The sequence below is a fragment of the Grampus griseus genome (assembly GCF_964374135.1).
Source record: "Grampus griseus genome assembly, chromosome: 12".
NCBI lineage: Eukaryota > Metazoa > Chordata > Mammalia > Artiodactyla > Delphinidae > Grampus > Grampus griseus.
Window position 1 is genome coordinate 65,269,392 of NC_139006.1, and position 22,876 is coordinate 65,292,267.

At 41.1% G+C, this 22,876-nt stretch overlaps 2 protein-coding genes and 1 long non-coding RNA gene across 3 annotated transcripts in view; 1 reads left to right on the forward strand and 2 right to left on the reverse strand.

Moving 5' to 3' along the window:
- ACAA2 (acetyl-CoA acyltransferase 2) overlaps positions 1-1,658 on the reverse strand; it is a 46,316-nt gene extending 44,658 nt beyond the window's left edge. The window contains exon 1 of the mRNA XM_082667158.1: positions 1,533-1,658. Within this exon, the coding sequence (XP_082523284.1) occupies positions 1,533-1,548 (16 nt within the window). The 5' untranslated portion in view covers positions 1,549-1,658. The remainder of the gene's footprint in view (positions 1-1,532) is intronic.
- Positions 1,207-22,875, forward strand: LOC309830561. Its single transcript, XR_014297494.1, has 4 exons — positions 1,207-1,380; positions 1,860-1,913; positions 7,248-7,313; positions 22,730-22,875. It is a non-coding gene; the product is annotated as an uncharacterized lncRNA (long non-coding RNA).
- Positions 15,887-22,876, reverse strand: part of MYO5B (myosin VB) — a gene marked incomplete at its 5' end in the record, with an annotated part of 386,267 nt that continues 379,277 nt past the window's right edge. Inside the window, 2 exons of the mRNA XM_082667157.1 lie at positions 15,887-16,299; positions 21,433-21,513. Of these exons, the coding sequence (XP_082523283.1) occupies positions 16,147-16,299; positions 21,433-21,513 (234 nt within the window). The 3' untranslated portion in view covers positions 15,887-16,146. The remainder of the gene's footprint in view (positions 16,300-21,432; positions 21,514-22,876) is intronic.

The following is a 22,876-nucleotide window of genomic DNA, read 5'->3' on the forward strand; positions in this document are numbered from 1 at the left end:
ATCCTTTCCCCTTCCTGGGTTCATAGTTTTCATCAAATTTTCAAAGGGGTCTGTATTAAAATAAAGTGGTCAGAACCACTGATAAATTCTTATACAGAGAAATCAATAAAAATATAATTTCTTTTAAAGATGATAGCTCATGACCATGCAGCTTTTAAATAATTTGGGTTTTCTGAATACCTCATCTAAAAAAAATCAATATGCTGCTTTATTAAATTCAGAATTGTAAAGAGCGCTGACAAATTAAATTAAATCCTCTTGTCTCAGAATACCTATTTCTCACGTGAACTGTTCACAAGTCATTTTGGCTCTTCTGAGCTCCAGATCCCCCTAACCAACTGCCTACCTGATATCTGCACTTGAGCACCTCAGTATTCTCTTACAAATCTGTCCCTTCCCCAGTTTTCCTCACTCCATAAGGAGTATCATCATGATACTCATGATATCATCAAACCAGAAACCTGGTCATTCTTGACATTTCCTTCTCATTGACCTGCCACATCCAACCTATCACCAAGTTCTGTGAAGTCCAACTCCAAATCTATCTCAAATCATTCCTCCCCCTTTTCCCCAACTCCACTGCCCCCCACTTGAGTCAAAACCATCATCTGATGTTGCCTGGGCCTTTGCAATAGATTCTTAAATTCTCCTTGCTACATGGACAGCCTCATAGCCCTGAGGAAATGGGGGCAGATTGGATATCAGATCCTGTTATTCTACTTTAAGGTAGGAGATTGCCTTCTTTTGAATTTAGAATAAAACCCCACCTCCTTCACAGAGCCCACAGGGCCCTGGACCACCAGAATAATGGTTCTCAGTTCCTGCCAAGTGTTCTTCTGCCCGGGGCCTTGATATATAAAGTGTTCCATTTGAAGGTTCGTCAAAGGACACATAAAGTAAGGATGAGCTTTCATCCTTATTCCACTGACTGCGACCATTTGTCATGAAAAGGGATTTTACATTTTTTTTTAAGTTAATAACTGTAGAATTTATGTACTCAATGACTGCACTCTTCTGGACTCACTCGAAAGAATAGAAGGGAAAGGGATTAAGGAAAGTTCTCCAACAGATCGCCACCAAGCACTGTGGGGGGGAACGGAAATCCACTGCCGACTGCAAGACAACATTCCTTCCTTTCCCCCAAGCCCCGCCCACCCTCTGACCAAGTCCGAGGCCGCCGGGCTCCTGGGAAAGGCACCCCTCCGCCCCAGGCCGCCTCGTGCTTATGGCGCCGCCCCAGTCTTCCAAATAGCTAACCTCGAACTAGGTGGGTCACTACCGCGCGAAGGCAAATGACCTTCAAGGTTAGAAGCAAGCAAACCGTGGTCTCAACTCTCAGCTGGAAGTTGCCGGGAGATCACTGTCGCTAGTGCCTGACAAGTATGTTTTCTCCTAAACCCAAACAGTGCTTTCGGGTTGGGGTTTTATCAAGTCCCCTTTACTGCCTAGGAGGCCTCGACTCCCCGCCGGGACCGGGCCCTTCCCCACCCCCCACCAACCAGGGGCGAGAGAGGCGAGGCTGTAGGGGTCACCTCGGAGCAGGGCCATGGCGGCGGGCGGCAGCGCAGGGGTCCTCCTCGGCGACGCTGACGTACCGCCCCGGGCACCCGGACTTTAAGCGCGCGGGGCGGCGCCAGCGTGGCCTCGGCCGCGCCTTTTTACCTACTTCGCGCCGCTCGGCCAGGGCTCGCTCTCTCTTTTGGCACGACGCGGCCCTCTGCGCCACCCCGTGGGAACCAAGGGTACCAAAACCTCCCGGGGAGACCGGCCTTGGACAAGAGAACGTTCCTCGCAAGCGGATTTTTTTCCTCATATCGCTCTTTTTAAAGACTTTTTGTCTCTCTTGTCTCCCAATCAAGAGAATGATTTGACTCTACCCTGTCCATCCTATCTACGCCCCGCTACCCCAACAGGTAATTAACGTGCCTCTTCACCCCCACTCCTGACTTTTCTTAAACGTGTGACCAGGCGGCCGAAAGTGTGGAACTGCTTTGAAGGAGGTGGGGTGCGGCCGGGCGCTGCCTGTGGACCGGAAGTCGAGTGGGGGAGGCTCGGAAGACGGCGGGAGGGGAGTGGCTGAGCGACTCCCGCAGGCTGGGGAGAGCGGCTGCGCAGACCAGGGGCAGAGGCCTAGACTGCGGGGCAGGCGAGGGGGACAGGCCCGGGGAGGTTGGCAGGCGTGGAGTGTAGCGAGTGGCGTAGGGCAGGGGCGCCCCCGGGTCCACGATGCAGCTCCGGATGAAGCCGCTGTATTTTCCTTATATGATCGGGCCCCATGGCTGGTGGCGCTGCTGGCGGAGCCTGAGAGGATTATGAAAACTTGTCAGGCGAAATGGGGCCAGGGAACCGGGGGCTGGGAGATTAGGGTGAGCCGGTTAGACTACGGATGAGGGAGGTTAGGGATGCCTCTGCCGCTGTAACTGTGAGCCCTGGTCGATGATGACGTGACCACTGCGCAATCTGAGTTCTGGGAACCAGGTGATGAGTGTGTGCTGAGAACGGACTGAGACCGGGCGAGCAGGAGGCGACCCGGGCAGAGAAGGGGCAGATCCCCAGCGCCAGGGCTCGGAGGCTGGCCAGGCTGCCTCGGGCTTGATTCGCGTGGTCGGTGTGGTGTGCTGCAAGGACAATGAACAAGATAAACTAAAAGGGCCAACATCGCCGGAACAGTTACCAGACCCTTAATCACTCTGTCATGCAGCAACCATTGCAACATCTCTGAGCTTTCCCAAGCAGCATGCCTTGCTCCTTTTCCATACCATATACAGAAAGGTATTCATCCCACTGGAAACATGCAGATCCTACCCAATCAGCGGGTGACTCAGAAGTCCCTTTGTTCTCTGGCTATAAAAACAGACAAGCAGGGTATATGCCCAGTAGTGGGATTGCTGGCTCGGATCAGCTCGCTGCCTTGTGACCACCTAGAGGGGTGGGATAGGGAGGGTGGGAGGGACGGAGACGCAAGAGGGAGGGGATATGGGGATATATGTATATGTATAACTGATTCACTTCGTTATAAAGCAGAAACTAACACACCATTGTAAAGCAGTTATACTCCAATAAAGATGTTAAAACAAACAAACAAACAAACCAGAGAAGGAACCCACGCTCAGGGTAGGCTTTCCCTGGCTACCAGGAAGTCGGCCAGCTGTTCTTGCAGCGACCCTTCTCTTTAATAAACTCTATCTTCCTCACATTCTGCCTTGTGTCTGGAAATTCTTTTCCAACCTGCGCTGGGACCACACAGTTGGGAAGGGGTGGTGGGAGGCACTGAGGTGTTCTGTGAGCTGTCAGGCAATGCCTGCCCTAGAATCCTGCTTTTCAAATGCCTTTGTGGCCCTCTCACATTGTGTTTGTTTGTTTAATTTTATTAATTTATTTTTGTCTGCGTTGGGTCTTCGTTGCTGCGCGCAGGCTTTCTCTAGTTGCGGTGAGCAGGGGCTATGCTTCGTCGCGGTGCGCGGGCTTCTCACTGCAGTGGCTTCTCTTGTTGGAGAGCATGGGCTCTAGGAGCGTGGGCTTCAGTAGTTGTGGTGTGCGGGCTCAGTAGTTGTGGTTCGTGGGCTCAGTAATTGTGGCTTGCGGGCTCTAGAGCACAGGCTCAGTAGTTGTGGTGCATGGGCTTAGTTGCTTTGCAGCATGTGGGATCTTCCCGGACCAGGGCTCGAACCCATGTCCTCTGCATTGGCAGGCGGATTCTTAACCACTGCACCACAAGGGAAGTCCCTATTTGTTTGTTTTATAGTCCAAAGTTTTTATTATGAAAACTTTTGAACATACAGGAAAGTGGAAAGACTTCTACAGTGAACACCCATATATTCACCACCTGTATTCTACAGTTGTTAACATTTTGCCATATTTGCTGTATCACGTCCCTCCATCTGTTCTTCCATCAAACCATCTTTTTTTTTTTTTTTTTTTTTAATGCAGATCTTAGTACACTTCACCCAGAAATACTATGACTCATGTTAGGAGGTCAGTATTTGTTTACAGTTCTTTTAAGGCAAAATCTCCATGGGGTCAAATGTACAAATCTTAAATTGGATGAGTTTCACAAGTGCATATACTCTTTTAACCCAAACTACTCTCAGCTTTCAAAATATAATTTAGAACATGTCCATCGTTACAGAAAATTCCTTCATTTCCCATTTGTTCTCCCAGTTATCCACAGTTCCCTTTTACTCACCATCTTTTGTAATTTGACCCTCTGGTTTATTCCTTTTCTTTCTTCTGTTGCTTTGATTTGAGCAAATCCAGGAAATTGACAGTCGTCAATTCAATACATGAATTCTGAGGCTATTGACTTTAAAAAGTATGTATGCTCCTTTTTCACAAGAAGTGTATATAGTCAGTGGAATTTGGACTTTGAATAAATCAAAACTTCCCACATACCTGATGATTTTTTTTCACCTTCATATTCTGGATGATGAGCAAAGAGCATAGAAAAATAAAGCTACCATCTATGAGCACTGTGTGCCCACCATGCACCAGGCACTTATGTATGCTGTTTATAATTCATATACTCAGGCAATATGATAATTGTTATATAAAACTGAATAACATACAATTCATATAACAGACAAACCCAAATTAAGGCACCTTCTGCAACCCCATGAAATAGGTAAGAGTTTTTTCTTTCTCATTTTATAAATGAGGAAGCTTAGACCCAGAGAAACCAAAGAATTTGCCAAGGCCTCAAATCTAGATTTGCTGAATTATAGGTTTGAACTCTTGATTCTCAGAAGCCCAAGGCCCATGTTGTTTGTCCAGGGCTTATGGCATGTGGAACGTAGAAGCGGAGGTAGAAAAAGAGACAGGTATCATTAACTAAGGTATATGTTATAGAAAACAGGAAAGGAGGTGAATGTTAAGTTAATCTTCCTCGGTGGAAGAAATAAAGTAGTTGAAACCTTGGTAAAAGTAACATACTTGCATATGGTGGCTTGGATTAGAAGATTTATTTGCTTTTTTGGCAGGGGAAGGATCTAGGGGTATGAGGTTAAGTGTGGTTTCAGGTAGGTGGAGAAGTGAGGCAACGTGTCACTACTAGATGCTCTGCCTTTCTCAACCACGGCTCCTACAGAAAATGATTTGAATGATTATTTTCTTAATCCTTCCAAGGATGGTACAGAGCTGGTACCATTAGAGCATTAGAACTTGATTTATGTTTGAAAGCTAGTAACATAATAAAATTGAAACCAAAATGGAATTCATTAGGTGAGCCAAAACCAACACATTTTATCTCAAGCCGACACTCAGTAAACTTAAGCCAGTCAAATGTGTGTTTTGCAATGAAGAAAATAAAAATCAGAAAACATGTGCAGTGAATTATCTGTAAGTGTGAGATACAGTGGTGGAGGAAATAAACAGATCTTTAAAAGTTATGGGTTTTTCCATTAAAACTTTCTAATAGTCCAAATGCAGAGTAATTGCATCTGGTCTGTAGAACTATTGATAAGGGTATTAGCGTTCTTCAATAAGAGAAAAAGTCAGGTTCTATTCAATTTGCCCCCCCATATATTTATTAAGAAAAGTTAAGATACCATCACTCTAAGTATCACGGTTTCCCACTCAATACCTTACAGATCACCAGCAGCAAGTCTTTCCAAATTTCCTAAGTTTTTTGTAACTAAAAATGTTATGAAAATGGATGGATTTTGAAAACCATTGGGTAAAAGTTTTACATATATAAAAAACATGTAAATCTATGTAAAGATATTTACGTAATCTCAAAGTATCATGAAGAGGAAAATTTATCCATACACTAGAGAAATCTTGTATTACCATGACCAAGTGACCAAGCTTAACATTACCAGTAATGGGACAAACTGACATCATGCACCCTCTGGATACACTGAGGACACAACCTCACTTATGTAGGATTTCTCCAAAAAAAGTCTGACTTGAATCTAATCATAAGGAAACAATCAGACAAATCCAGATTGAGGGACATTCTGCAAAATAACTGACCTGAACTCTTAAAAAAATGTCAATGTTGTGAAAAACAAAACAGGCCAGGAATTGTATTAGATAGAGGAGATATGTGACATTTGAATGTAACATAGGATCTTTAATTGGAAACTGGATTTAAAAACAACAACTCTAAAGATCAGAATTGGGACAGTTGGGGGAACTTTCTATAAATTGCATGAGACGGTAGCATTGACATTACTTTTCCTGATTATGTTAATTATATTGTAGATATGGCAGAGATTGTCCTTTGTTCTTAGGAGGTACACACTGAAATATTTAGAGGTGAAGAGTCATGATGCTGCAACTAATTACCAAATAACTCAAAAAATGCATACAAATACAGTGGCAGAGAAAGAGAGATAGCAGATGCGGCAAAGTATTACCAATTAGGGAACCTAAAGGTAGAGTATACGGTTGTTCATTGCTCTATTTTGACAACTCTTCAGTAGTTATTTAACTTTTCAAAATAGAAATTGGGAGGAAAAGTATCTTTCAATAAAGATGCAAAATTACCAGAAATAAATTATAATTAGTTCTTTTCATGTTTAACCATATATAACCAAGTATATATTGTATAACACTAAATATCTATATCAAAATTAGTTATTTTATAATTCTTAAAATCTAGACATGGGCCCTCATGAGATGTAAATGTTCTAAGACATTTAGCTCTCAGTATTTTTAGAAATGCCCTGTTATCATTTCTTTCTGTAATTATTTTTTTGAAAAAAAAAAAGGAGTAGATCAGCGTTAAGACTGGAAATCAGTGAATCTATTGTAAATCTGTAAATTCTAATGTGAAGATTTCATTAGGATTTCAGAAATAACCAGCCTCAGCCCTATCTTCTACATTTTGTGGATAATTTTCCTGTGCTTAAACTTCCTATAATACTCAAAATTAATGGTAGCTTATGCAGCAATGGCTTTAGAAGTTTCAGTAACAGAAACTGGGAAAATTGGTGGAGTTGGTAGGGGCTAGGACAATGTTAACAAATGTGTAATGTAACAAATTTGTTACAAATGTAACAAATGAGTTTTCCCTCTGTATCTTAGGGAATGGTTACAGGAGGATACCAAAATCAAGTCCCTTATCTAAAATGACATGGTATTTGGATATAACCTACACACATTCTCCTTTAAGCAATCTCTGGATTAGTTATAGTACCTTATACAATGTAAATTCTATGTAAATAGTTGCTGGTGCATGGAAAATTCAAGTTTTGCTTTTGGAACTTTCTGGAAAAAAATTTTTTTCAAATATTTTTGATTTGCAGTTGATTGCATCCATGGACACAGAGCCCAAGGATACAGAGGGCCTTGACTTTGAATAAATGAGACAGGTGAGTTTGCTAATCTTGAGTAGTTGGGCAAGTTATGTATGTGCTCATTGTTAATCTAACTGCTTTGGTGATAACTTCAAATTTTGTTAATTAAGAAGAAGTTATTACCTTGGATGTAGTTTTGTCCTTATAACAAATACCTACTCTACAGAAAGTTCGAGTTGCCAAACAAGAACATCAGAAATGAAATGTAGACAGAAAATTGTAAATACAGACACTGATTTACCAAACTTATTTTAAGTTTACCCCAGGTCTAGGTGTGTTCCAAATAGCTTAAGATGTTGTCACAGACCTAAGTGAAGGATATATACAGTTGACCCTTGAACAGCATGAGTTTGAGCTGCACGAGTTCATTTATACACAGAATTTTTTCAGTAGTAAATACTACTGTACTGCATGAGCAGAGGTTGGTTGGAACCTCCCATATGGAGGGCTGTCTATAAATTATATAGAGACTTTTGACTGTATGGAGGGTGGGCTCTCCTACCCCCCATTCAAGGGTCCAGTGTATTTGTCTTTGTTCCTCTACCTGTTTGAAGGTTATTTGCAGTGTCTATTTCCTTACCAAGCCTTAGAATTTCATTTAGTAATACAGGCATACCTCATTTTATTCTGCTTCACTTTATTGCATTTTGTTTTGTTTTGTTTTGGTTTGTTTTTCATTGAGTATGTGGCAGCCCTGCTTGGAGCAAGTCTACTGGTGCTGTTTTTCCAACAGCATTTGCTCACTTCGTGTCTCTGCGTCACATTTTGGCAATTCTTATAATATTTCAAATTTTTTCACAATTATTATATTTGTTATGGTGATCTGTGATCAGTGATCTTTGCTGGTACTACTGTAATTGTTTTGGGGTGCCACAAACCGCGCCCATATAAGATGGCAAACTTAATCGATTATCTTGTGTGTGTTCTGACTGCTCCACTGGCTGGCTGTTTCCCTGTCCTTTCCCTGTCCTCAGGTCTCCCTATTCCCTGAGACACAACAGTATTGAAATTAGGCCAACTCATAATCCTGCAGTGGCCTCTTAAGTGCTCAAGTGAAAGGAAGAGTCACACATCTCTCACATTATATCAAAAGCTAGAAATGATGAAACTTAGTGAGGAAGGCATGTGGAAAGCCAAGATAGGCTGAAAGCTAGGCCTTTTGCAAACATTTAGCGAAGTTGTGAATGAAAAGGAAAAGTTCTTGAAGGAAATTGAAAGTGGTACTCCAGTGAACGCACAATAATAAGAAAGCAAAACAGCCTATCGCTGATACAGAAGTTTTCATGGTCTGGATAGAAGATCAAGCCCGTCACAACATTCCCTTAGGCCAAACCCTGGTCCAGAGCAAGGCCCTAACTCTCTTCAGTTCTGGGAAGCCTGAGAGAGGTGAGGAAGCAGTGGAAGAAAAGTTTGAAGCTAGCAGAGGTTGGTCCATGAGGTTTAAGGAAAGAAGCCATCTCTATAGCATCAAAATACAAGGTGAAACAGCAAGTGCTGATGTAGTAGCTAAAGCAAGTTATCCAGAATCTAGCTAAGATAATTAATGAGGGTGGTTAGACTAAACAACACATTTTCAATGCAGACAAAACAGCTGTCTATTGGAAGAGGATGCCATCTAGGACTTTCATAGCCAGAGAGGAGAAGTCAATGCCTTACTTCAAAGCTTCAAAGGACAGGCTGACTATCTTGTTAGGGGCTAATGGAGCTGGTGACTTGAAGTTGAAGCCAATCCTCACTTACCTTTCTGAAAATCTTAGGATCCTTAAGAATTATGCTAAATCTACTTTGCCTGTGCTCTATAAATGGAACAACAAGCCTGGATTACAGCATATCTGTTTACCACATGGTTTTCTGAATATTTTAAGCCCATTGTTGAGATCTCCTGCTCAGAAGAAAAGATTGCTTTCAAAATATGACTGCTCATTGTCAAAGCACCTGGTCACCCAAGAGCTCTGATGGAGAGGTACAGTGAGATTTATGTTGTTTTCATGCCTGCTAACACAGCATCCATTGTGCAGCCCATGGATCAGGGAGTCATTTTGACTTTCAAGTCTTATTGTTTAAGATATACATTTTGTAAGGCTATAGCTGCCATACATAGTGATTTGAGAAGATTAATTTTGAAAGATGTTCTACTGTGGGTAAAATGCTATCAAACACCATTGCATGCTACGAGAAATCGTTCATGAAAGGAAGAGTCAATAGATGTGGCAACTTCATTGCTGACTTTCTTTTTTCTTTAATTTTATTTATTTATTTATTTTTATACAGCACATTCTTATTAGTTCTCTATTTTATACATATTAGTGTATAGATGTCAATCAGAATTGCTGCAGCCACCCAACTTTCAGCAACTACCACGCTGATCAGTCAGTAGCCATCAACAGAGGCAAGACCCTCCACCAGCAAAAAGATTAAGACTTGAAGGTTCAGATGATGGTTAGCATTTTTAAGCAATAAAGTATTTTTAGATTAAGATATGTATATTTTTTTTAGACATAATGCTATTGCATACTTCAGTATAGTGGAAACATAACTTTTATATGCACTGGGAAACCAACAAATTCATGTTACTCACTTTATTGTGATATTCACTTTATTGCAGTGGTCTGCAACCAAACTGGCAGTATCTCCAAGGTACCTGCCATAACCTGTATAACCTGAGGTGTAACCATGCAGGCCCCTATTGGTCCTTCCCTGGACAGGCCCGCCCCCTACCCCCACCCCCACGTCCTCCACCTGCCTCTTGTTGGTAGAAAAACTTTAACCGCCTAGGCCTTCCCTGAGTTCCAAAGAGCAAACTTAATCAGAGAATGAGAAAATGCAGAAACAAAAGAAAACAGTCAAGACAAAAATAATAACAGTTTAGCCACTGAACAAAGTCAAGGACCTTTAGTTCCTCCTCAAGGGCTATAGATAATATTCTGAGCCAAGTCCTTTGAGCTGTTTTGCAGATACTGAAACTGCCACCAGGTGGGAGAAGTTAACTTCGTGCTGCCCACAAGCACATAGACCCCAGACCAGCTGGAACCAGAAGGTTGGTGATGTTGACTCCTGATTACTTCATCACCAACCAGTCAGAAGAATGTCTAGGAGCGGATCAGGTACCCTGAGACCCTCTGCCTCACCCTGTCTTTCAAAGCCTTTCCCTGAAATCCATCTGGAGTTCAGGTTTTTTGAGCATTAGCCACCCATACTCCTTGCTTAGCCCTGCAGTACACTGCACTTTCCTTCCCCACAGCCCCGTGTTGGTAGATTAGCTTTACTGTGTGCAGGCGAGCAGACCCAAGTTTGGTTCAGTAACGGTACCTCCCTGGTTCTAAGTTTACCCTGCAAAATGCTAATATTGGTGGAAGGGGACAACACTGTGTTGATGCCCTTCAGCCAAACGCCTCCTGGCACACACCTGTCTGTGAACAGGCTGGGTTTAACGCTGTTGCAACAGGAAGTCTGCACATCACGGGCACACCTTGGGGAAGTGAGGGGCAGCTCAGTGAGAGGGTGTTGGACGTTGGGCTTTGGTTAGGTGATTTGGGGAGTCCAGAGATGCAGAGGTTCACTCTGGATTGTGTGCTGTTCAGAAGTAGGGTCAAGTCTTTGATTAGTTATTTCAGCATGATCCTATCTAGAAGGAGGGAAGATTGGAGCTAGACTAAAGCTGCAACTGGTGAAGAAGCTGCAGTCACCCATTAGCCAGGAGAGGGGTGTTTGGTATCGTGTGGTTTGCACAGAGATCTTGTGTTTGTGTTTAGACAAAACTGTGACGTAGTCTTGTGTTGTCTCCCTTCATTAGTCAGAGTGAGCTTGTCTGATGTGGTTTTGTAAGATTCTGTGCAGAAGGAGATCACCAGGGCCTAGCTGGGAGCACCAGGCCAGCTTCTGCCACCACCCAGACCTACCTCTAAGTGTCAGACCAGGACCCAGATGTCGGCTGCTTTGTTCTTTCTCTACTGTTACTACATAAGTGTATGCTGTCTGAAATTTGGCTCTTGGCACACAGTTTTCCTGTTGAGGTCCTGAAGCTAGGCGCTCACCTCGCTGGGAATGAGGTGGAGGCTTTCCTGAAGAGAGGTTATTTTTCCACCAGCCACCCAGAAGTTTGTCCATCCTTAAGTTGGAAGTTGGGCTCCAGAGGTAACTTTTCAGCTGATCAGTATGTTGTGAACACATTTCTGTATCATGAAATATTTCAATAGGGTTCCCTAATGATGGGTGTTTAAGGGCACCTTCCCTGGAGATGTCTTATCCTGTACATTTGGGTGAGGTTGGTTATGTGAGTTCTTATAAAGATTTCCAGGTGATTTTTGTGTGTGCTCCTCTAGGTAATAAACAGTCTACCAACGTTTCCATACAAATGTTCAGTTTCTAGGCTGTCTGTTCTGCTCCAATGGTCAAATTTTCTATCTCTGTGCCAGTTTCCCTCATCTGAAGTTTTATAGGAAGTCTTGGTACGTACTAGGGAAAGCTTCCCCGCTTTGTCTTGAGGAGCCTCTTCCTTATCCTTGGGCCTCTGCTCTTCCATATAAATTTTAGAATTAGCTTGTCAGTTTTCACCAAAAAAAAACTGTAGTGAGATGGATTTTAATCTACGGACCAACTTGGGGACAACTGACATTTCTGTGGTATGGAGTCTTCTTATCTGTGAAATATATTTCTCCAATTTTTAAATGTTACTGTTAATGTTTTTCACTTATATATAAGATCCTCCATACAGATCTTGTAACTATTTTCCCCACTGATTTGTAATGCCACCTCTACCATTTACAAAGTTATACATATGAGTCTATCTCTGGGCTCTCTGTCCTATTCCGTTGATCCACTACACCAAAACTGCCTTGTTTGAGTTGTGTAGCTCAGTAAGTCTTATTTTATAGGGAAAGTCTCTCTCTACCCCAACTTGCAGGCTGTAGTTTGCCAAACCCTGGTTTAAATGATCATGAAGCATCTCTGAATATAGGCCCCTGAATAGTTTCTTAAGCATTGAAAATTAACTTTTCAGCCAATGTGTAGTTACAGAGTTTTAAATTTCATTTAAATTTGTCACACCACTTTTTTCAAAAGTATTTATTTCCACAAATTTTTATTCACAGCTGAATATTACAGTAACTAATACAAGCAATTTTTATAAACAAAGGTGTAGTTTACAGATTTGGTCAAAGTGGAAAAATATTTTTATTAGTAGTATTTCTTCTCCATTGTTAGATTCACCCATGAATATGATGGGATCCCCTTCAGTGAAGAAGTCCTTCATCCAAACATCAGTTGGGAGCAAAATGTTATAGTCAAATCTGGATTATTCTGATACGGTATCACTTTAGAAAGTAGTTTAAATTCATTTTTGATTGACCCCCTTTATTAAAATTAGAAATTTTTTCAGGAAAAGCAATCTTGAGTATCTATCTAATGACCTTTATAATAAGAAAAAGTCCTATGGTATTGGCATCCACCTCTAATTTCCTATACTCCCCAACTCTCTATGGTACCGATGTGTACAAAAAGTGAATTATGGCTATTTGGGTCATGCAGCAAATAATTTGAGAAACTGCAGAGAAATATACTATGAGGACAATCTACAGTGTCCTGCCCCATGCTGTCATACTTTAGTAACTGTTGAGTCATTGGGCATTATACAAGTGCTTCAACTTAGGATGCCCTTGGCGCCTCAGAATGAATGAAAACAGATTTACTGTATGTAAAAGAAATGGATTCTAATGCATTTGTTACTATAATCTTAATGCATTAAGTGAAGCTCTAAGTAAATATTTGATGAACTGATGGTAGCAGTGTTAATTTTTTTTAAGTTTTCCAAGTTCCTCGTTTTGTCTGTTTTGTTTTGTTTTTACAAAAGCTTTAAAATTTAGTACAGGAAAGGGAAGAAAGTCGTATTGATATGCTTCATAAAAAGGGGGGAAAAGCCTATTTTCCTTTGGGTCTGATCTGCTTGCTGGGTACCATAAGTCTAACTGCAGCTGTGATGGCACAGGGAGAATGTAGGTGATATGCATGTAGGTGATATGCTTGTCAGCCTCGCAACGAACACACATTACTCTAGGTAGACAGATAGGTCCCATATAATACTTAAAATACAAATTGTTTAATCTAAGTATTTGATTCTTAAGTAATCTTTAAAATGCTTCTCATGTTTCAAAAGACAGATCAAAACACCACCAGGACGTTATGCTGAACATGAAAATTCCTCCCACAGAAACACTTATTTCAGAGAATTGATGTCAGTTACCTTAGTAACTGCTAAAGGCACATAGTGAGAAAAGTGACAACTAAATTTAAAATATTAAAATATAAAGACAGATATTTGGTTTAGAATTCAAAACTTTACGTTGAATTAAGTTATTTAAATTAAGTCATTATTGATTTCACGGAGTTGGAAAATGAATTGAACTGACTTTAAAAAAAATGCAAGGAAGAAAAATGCTAACATATTAAAGATGCTTCTTCCAGTTGCCAAGTGTTACATTAAATAGGGCAGATCTAAACATTAAGTAACTGATTACTGTATTCCTTTATTCCTGGTGTCTATAAAAGAGTACTTGTTTTTTAAGTATATATAGATCAAGTACAGCTCCAGTGAAATACCTTTACCTTCGGAAGAGGAGAACTAAACCTGCATTTCTTAGGCTAAGTAGAGGACTATTCACGAGGTTCCCCCACCCCATTTATTCTACGTGCCAAGCGTTTATTCAGTGAGTCCTTGGCACCCAGTGATTAACCAGTGACAGCAGAGGGAGTAACCCAGAGGGATGGAGAGGATGAGGGTGTAAGACAGCACGTAGGACAGGAAGCCATTGCATTTATGGAATCACTGCTTTTTACACTCCTTAGCACTCTAACAAGGCATTTTTGGTTCTCGAAGATTAAGAACAGGCCTTACATGAAGCCAAGTTTTAACCTAAAGTGCAGTAGAAAGCAAGTTACACATAATAAACAACTTTAAAAAGAGGCAGCCACGGACTCAACTGGTTTAGACTGGCCTTCCAAAGCTAGTCAGCATGTGGGTTGTTGAAGGGTGTGGTCAGGGATGTCATATCATGTAACTCTAGCTGGGAAGGAAGGGAAGGGCACAGCTCTGCGTGGACACCTAAGAGAAGCCGGGACGTGCAACGTGGAGGTCGAGGGGATCATGCCGACGACTTGGGTGGGGACGTGCTGGGCAGCGGTCTTCGCCCGGGGGCTGTGCCTCGTCCTGCCCAGCGGGCGAGGATAGCTCTGCGCACAGGATTGTTTAGGGCTCGGAGTGTGTTGTGTTTCCAAGAGCCTTTTAAGCTGAGAGGCTGAGTAAGAGAAGGTGGCGGGGTGTGGGGGCTCTACTTGTACTCTGTGGAGAAATTTTTTCTTCTTGATGCAACATAGAGGCTCTTCTATGATTTGCAAACACCATCTGTTCCTGTCATGGGAGCAGCATACTGTTATCTACCAGAAATATGAAAAAAATAGTAGAAGACTGTAAACAACATGTAGGATTTTCTAATTGAATGCTTGCTTTAGAAGAGACAAAAAATTATAAAAGTAGCAAACAAATAAATTCATTGTAATATTATCATTGAATATTCTTTAAATTTCCCCATAAACCCATTGAATATTCTTTATTCTTTACAATTCATTGTAAAATTCATTGTAATATTATCATTGAAACTTCTTTAAACCCTTATTTCAAAGCAGAGATATTTACAGTTTTTTGTGGTAAATTTGAAAAGTGTTGAAAATAACCTGAAAAGGGAAAGTTGACATAAGCTTCTCTCCCTTTAAAAAGAACACACACACCCACAAACACCCAAAAGTTTTGGATAATAATTTAATAATACCTGAACTGATTTTTAAAAAAGGCTTTTCAAATAGTCTGATCCTCAAGATGAAGTTTGTTTTCCTTACTCTTTTAGTTATCTGGAATTACTAGCGCATTATGTAATGTTCTTTTTGGAGGTATAATGGCAATAAGGGATTAAAGGCTTTTATCCTGACTTGTTTGGTTTTTAATCTGTAAATAAGACTTGTTATTCTTTTCTAACATTTAGCTTACACAGACTTTTGTGAAAGTTTTGTTGACTCAGGAAGTGCATGGATTAGCATCGGAAACGTAAAGAATATCTTTCTGTTTGCTCACATTTTTCGTTTGGGACTGCAGCATTTTTAGCGTAATTCTTCCGTAAATTCATGACTACACAAGTGGGTTTGAGTACGTTAGGGACTGAGTCTTCTAATTTTATTTCAGAAACCAATAATCAAACTTTTAGTCTGGAGGTCAATTACACCATTGTCTCTGCATCACCAGGCATTAAAAAATATCTTTGGGAAACTTCTCAGAAGGCCCAGGTCTGTATATTTGTCCTCAAGACATCTCCCCATAAACCCATCCACACCTACGGTTTGTTGACGGGGGGAAATGTCACTCACTATATGACAGTGTCATGGTTATTAGTACCATTATTTGTTAAAAGTCCTCTGAAGGCAGTTTATGTGACTTACATATGTTTAATATCATTTTACTTTGGGCATTCTCCAGCTATGTGCAAAGATCAAAACTAGGCAGTTTCCATTTTATAGACTGGCATCTTTTATATGGCCCATGGGGACTGCTTGGTGGCTGTAGATCATGATGTATATTTGTTTAGACCGAAATCATACTTTAAAAAAATCTTCCATATTTCAAGTGTTTTTATTCTGAGCAGTAGGTACAAAATAAAATAACAGATGTGTCTTATTCTGTATAGTTCACTCTGCACAGGTTCTCAACCTCTGATCTGATCTACTTTTATAGATTTAACAGATCCTTAAATTCACTTTACTGTACTGTATACTTCCTTCTGGCAATCGAGCTTTGGCACATGCGTTTTCAGACTTCATTGAGGAACTCCAGATTGAGACACGCTGGAATGTGGATTGAGTCCATGGTCAGAGAAGATGGATTAAATGGGAACAAAACGGGAAACGTGTGCTTGAAGTCTAACAGCAGGTGCTGAGGGTCATTCCGCTCTTGCAGTTGTGCCTGTGGGGAAGAATAAGATGACGTAAAATATTTCCTATGCCTAAAAATAGCCAGTTTTGGTGAACTCACAAAAATGAATCACAGGAATATTTATGTTACAATAACTGGGTAGGACTTCAGGAGAATGTGGTCTCCCTCTCCCTGAGGTATTTAGCAAGGAGCGAAGATCTGGTTTAGGCTTGTTGGAGATCATATGACTTTAACTCCTCTCCCAATTCTAGCATTCTTTAAAAATTTTCCATCTAAGGGAGAATAGAAAAATATAGTTCAGGTGCAAATCATATGGCGAGGCAGTATGGTGAAGTGGTTAAGGCCATGGGCTCTGGAGGCGGATAACCTGAGCTCTAATCCTGGCACCACCCTGGGTGAGTTCCTGAACCTCTCTCTGCCTCAGTTTCCTCATCTGTAAAAAGGAATGGGGAGACTGACATCACACAAAATGACAGAGCAGGAACCTCCAGGGGTCAGTCCCTCCACTGAAGCAACCACTGAGCTAGAAAAAGCAACTGGCATCAACTATCTTGTAACTCTGTAACCTGGCTGGACACTTACAACAACCAGGAGAGTGCCTGATGAAGGGAGAGCCTGCTCATCTTTGCTAAGAGATCAGTGTGCATCAGCTACCATCCCCCATTCTCCAGCCCCACTGCAGCTGTAGGGATAGTAACCCACAGTCCTGGAGCAGCTGGCTGGTGCCAGGGTAGGCAGTGAGATCTTGTCTTTCAAAAATCTGGGGTTGTGCACTTTGGTTGGTCTGGCAGTTCCCTGAAGGACTGGCACAGATGCCTGCCTTGATTTTGGCTCTCTTGGGATGCAGTAGCTCCCTCCAGCAGCATCAATTGGAAGATTTAAAGGGATAGAGCCCATCTCCTTTTCCCTTTATTTGGAGCCAGATATAGGAAAAGTATAATAACTAAAATGAAAATTTTCATTTAGTTCACTAAAGGGGTCTAACAGCAGACTTGAGCAGGCAGAAGAAATGACCAGTGAAACAGAAGATAAAGCAACTGAAATTCTTCAGTTTGAGGAGTGGACAGAAAAAAGGGTGAATAAAAATGAACAGAGCCTGAGGGACCTGTGGGACACCATAAAGTGTACCAATATATACATCATAAGAGTCCCAGAAAGAAAGGGACAGCAAACTACTGGAAGAAATAGTGGCTGGATTCCCAAATCTGATGAAAGATATATTTCTCTCTATATATATCTCCAAGAAGCTCAACAAACTCCAAGCAGAAAAAGCTCAAAGAGATTCACACTGAGACACATCATAGTCAAAATTTCAAACCCCAATGACAAAGAAAGAATCCTGAGAGCAGCAAGAGAGAAGTGACTTATCACATAACAAGGTATCCTCAATAAGAGTAAAAGTGGGTTTCTTATCAGAAACCATGGAAGCCAGAAGGCAGAGGTGATATATTTGAAGTCCTGAAATTTCTTCTTTCTGTCAACCAAGAATTCTATATCTGGCAAAACTATCTTTCAAGATTGAAGAATTACAGTCAGCCCTCTGTGTCCATGGGTTCTGCATTTGTAGATTCAACCAACCATGGATCAAAAAATATTTTTAAAAACTGCAGGGCTTCCCTGGTGGCACAGTGGTTGAGAATCTGCCTGCCAATGCAGGGGACACGGGTTCGAGCCCTGGTCTGGGAAGATCCCACATGCCGCGGAGCAACTAGGCCCGTGAGCCACAACTACTGAGCCTGTGCGTCTGGAGCTTGTGCTCCGCAATGAGAGGCCGCGACAGTGAGAGGCCCGCACACCGCGATGAAGAGTGGCCCCTGCTCACCACAACTAGAGAAAGCCCTTGCACAGAAACGAAGACCCAACACAGCAAAAATAATAAATAAATAAATTTTTAAAAATTTGCAGAAAGTTCCCAAAAGTAAAACTTGGATTTGATACATGCTGGCAACTATTTACATAGCATTTACATTGTATTCGGTACTATAAGTAAGCTAGAGATGATTTAAAGTGTACAGAGGATGTGCATAGCTTACATGCAAATACTATGTCATTTTATATAAATGGCTTGAGCATCCACAGGTTTTGGTACCCATGGAGGTTCTAGAACCAATCCCCCACAGGTACTGAGGGACAACTAAGTCATTTCCAGATAAACAAAAGCAGAAGGATCTGGTTACCAGTAACTAAAGAAAGTCCTTAGGCTGAAATGAAAGGACATTAGACAGTAGCTCAAAGCCATAAGAAATCAAGCCATAAGAAGAAATAAAGAACACTCACTGTAAAGCTAACAACATAGGTAAATGTAAAAGCCAGCATTATACTTTTGGTTTGTAGCACCTTTTCTTGTATGATTTATACAAATGCAGAAAATAATTATAAATCTCTGTTAATGGGTACACATGTATAACAGATGTGATCTGTGACAATAACAATATAAGGGCAGAGGGATGGAGATGTATAGCAGCAGAGTATTTGTGTACTATTGACACTAAGTTGGTATTACTTAAACTAGGTCGTTATAAGTTGAAGATGTGAATAGTGATCACCACAGTAACCACTAAGAAAATAACTAAAAAATATACAGAAAAGGAAAGTAGGGAATCAAAATGATACACTCGCTACAAGAAATAAACACACAAAAAGGCAGTGATGGAAGAATTGAAAAACACAAAACATATTAAGACATCCAGGAAACAAGTAGCTAAATGGCAGAAGTAAATCCTTTATCAGTAATACTTTAAATGCAAATTTAAAGGCAATTAAAAGGCAGAGATTGGCAGAATGGATTGAAAAAACATGATCCATCTACATGCTATCTACAAGAGACAGTTTAGGCACACAAAAAGTTTGAAAGTAAAAGTTTGATAAAAGACATTCCAAATAATCAGAAAAGAGCTGAAATGGCTATATTATTGTCATACAAAATATACTTTAAATTAAACAAGTTTACAAAAGACAAAGGAGGACATTATATATCTGTAAAAGGCTCAATCTATCCAGAATATATGAGTTACAAATATACATGTACCTAGCAACAGAGCTCAAAATACATGAAACAAGAATAGACAGAATTAAAGGGAGAAACAGTTCTATAATAATAGTTGGACACTTCAATACCCCATTTTCAATAATGGATAGAACCACCATATGGAAGATCAACAGCAAACAGAGGCCAAAGAACACCACTATAAACCAGTTAGACTTAACAAACATATACATGACCAATTTGGAGTTATCCCCAGAATGCAAGGGTGGTTCAACATACAAAAATACAAGACTGATATTCCTGTGTATGTATATACCTCATGCATTGCTGGTGGGAATCCTTTGGTGTGTTTAACAATCCCCTTAAATTTACATTCTTATAGGTCAGCATATTCTGTCCTCACCACCCAAGTAAATGGTTTGCTTTAATAAGCAACTTGTATTTATCCTACATAAGGTTCAAGTACAGGAGGATGGCATGGATTGTCCGAGCCTTTCCTCTGAGCACTGTCTAGGGAGAAACAGAACATAGAACTCTAGCAAGAAAAACAAAACAAAACCAAAAAACCATTTTTTGAAAGAATTGCTGGACATGGGAATTGACTGCTAAGGAAGACTCAGAATCTGACTGTACATGTCTCCAGAGAATATCTGACCAACTTCCATTGTCTTTTTCCTACCTCCTTAATTCAAACCCAAGTCTGACTTGGCTCATATTCTTTGACCTTTGGCCTGAACTCTTCTGTAAACAGTGCCAATTTATAAGCAGTTATAGCTCTCCCTCTAATGTATGTTTCAGGTATTTAAAGACAGAAAAGACTTTCTAAATCTGCACTTTGCTTTGTGTAAATTCTCAACTCTCCATAAAAACGGTAGCGGGTCAGAGAACTCAATGGCTTCTGTCATCAGTCTTTTCAGCAGCTGACTATACAATATCCGTGTTGGTGACTCTCCGCCTGCTTCTCTGTGATCCCAGTCTTTAATAAACCACTGCATTTCCCCCACTGCCTTTAAGAGAACACCCTCCCTTGATCTTCAGCCTCTATTCTCTACTTATACATGATGCTCAAGTTAATTTATTCTTTTTCTGCCTCTTCCTCTGATTACTTTTCCCCATTTCATTTTATCCTTGTTTCATATTGACAATTACTTCACAGGCTAAAGAGGTTGTTTAAAAGTTTGAGAAAGTATTAGGTCTCCTCAAAATGTTACCCACATATACTAATGGGAGAAATGCTCCTCGTGTTTTGGGTAATCTTGATGTGACTCAACATTTACATGCTGTCCGCTACAGCGCCCACAAAGGTTAGGCACTCAGCCCAGATCACCTAGGGCTCAGCTTAGGCAGCTCATCTTCTTTTCTTTTTGAAATAGTGATCTTGGGGTCTTCTTATTTAGTTATTTATTTATTTTTGGCTCTGCTGGGTCTTCGTTTCTGTGCGAGGGCTTTCTCTAATTGTGGCAAGTGGGGGCCACTCTTCATCGCGGCGCGCGGGCCTCTCACTATTGCGGCCTCTCTTGTTGCGGAGCACAGGCTCCAGACGCGCAGGCTCAGTAGTTGTGGCTCACGGACCTAGTTGCTCCACGGCATGTGGGATCTTCCCAGACCAGGGCTCGAACCCGTGTCCCCTGCATTGGCAGGCAGATTCTCAACCACTGTGCCACCAGGGAAGCCCAGGCAGCTCATCTTTATGTAAAAATTCCCATACTCTTAAGACAGATTTAAATCATCATTTCCCGGAAATGTTTTCTTTCAAGCATATTCCTAAGGGCAAATATCGTAAGCCTTAAGAGTCAAGATTTAAGAGCTCAAGTTGTTTTCCGAAAAGAGTATTTCTTAGTTCCATTTGTGGGTAGGGTTGATATTCCTCTTACTTTGTTAATTTCATTTTGTGCTATAGTTTAGTAACATGCTAGTGGCAAATGAACTACTTAGACAATGTCTAAGATCTGAGAGGCAGAGGTGATTGACGTTCAGTCTTCTGTGCGTATATGATAAGCAATTCATGGGTGGTGTGGCTCATATTTACCTAAAGAGAACACCTAAAAATGTAAGGTCTTCTAGAATGTAACGTTATTTCATTAGTAAAGAGAAGCAAGGTTAAAATCTAAACTACCAATTCTTTTATTTGTTGTTCACTAGGACTTTATAAAATTGATTAATATTTTAAAACTCACCTGGATTGTTCGTATAAAGGCCACTGTTACCCGTTCTTCAAATTCATTCAGGGGAGTATAAAGGTTCAAAATTTTGACAATCTGTTGGAATAAAAACAAAAGTTCAGCACAGAGCTAAGTGAACATAAGACAACTTTTGAATTTTAAAGAACATATGACATTGGCACAGGAGGACACTTCTCTTTAGGCAAGATCCACAGTTTAGATACAGCTGGCCTGATGTTTAGGGGCCTACATTTAGTAAACTAGAGTCCGGAAGCTCTGCCTGGAAGATCTGAGCTCTCTTACCCCATTCCTCTCTCCCGTATACCTGCCCACCCCGCCCTCTACGCTCCATGGCTTATAAAGTAATGAGGATTTTAGGGAACTGCTGCCTGAAGCACTCAGCCTCTTATCCACGAGTAATTTAAAGGTTTCATTAAAAGAGTCCTGGGTATCTTACCTTATATAACAAAGGTCTTAACAAAGCCTTCCTACCTCCCCCCCACCCCCAAAATCACTTACGAAGGAACAGATTTTACTCCTGTCTAAGTGGAAGCTAATCCTTTATCTGCTACCAACTGTCTGGGGGAAGTAGCCAGCCCAGGGGCAGAGCGAAGCCAGTTGCAGTCTAGGAGTAAACTTGTGAAAGCAACATTTTAAAAAGTTTCAAAACTTTCAGTACACTTGTAGAAGGAAGCAGTTTTCCTAAGAGTTTGGGATCTCATCTCTTAGTAGTTAGTGAAGGAGGTAAGGAAATGTATGTTTACTTTGCAATGCTGAGTTTGGATTTTGCTGTTCTCTAGGTGCTGGGCAGGGAGAAGGTGCATGATTTAATTTGGAAAATCTGATTTCCTCATGCTGGTCTCATTCTGCACTACCACCCTGTGGAGGGCCCATTTCTAAACAGACACATTCATGACGGAGGGCAAGGTCACCTGTGTGTGGACAAGATTTATCTTTTTACAGACTGGTAATATCTCTGCAACCGAGTCCTAGTACAAATACAATTTTGAGGGGAAAAGGAAAGGAACATTTAAATGCCTCTAGCTAGATTCTCACTGACTTTATTTAAAATAATGTAAATGGATGCTAAGTGAAAACAGGACCATAATGGAATCATAGCTGTAAAGAAAACAATTTAATGCCAAATGCCAGATGCTTAAGTTTCTAGGTGAGAGACATTCCAGAATTCACTGTAAGCATTTAAAAAAGTGTGTGCCTAAGCTTGACGTTTTGTGGGTTGACTACCTTATCTTTCTACGTAAGCAAGAGACACCAGAGAGTTACTGGGAAACCGTGTCATCTTGTTTCACAGACCGAAGTAGCCTTTGGTTCATCCAGAACATCCCATCCTCTGGACCTTCAGGACTGTATCATTGGGAGCAGAAAGGGCCAGGAGTGCCACACTAAGAAACAACCACCGGCAGGAACAGACTTGAAATGGAAGCTGGGTTTGCTCTGA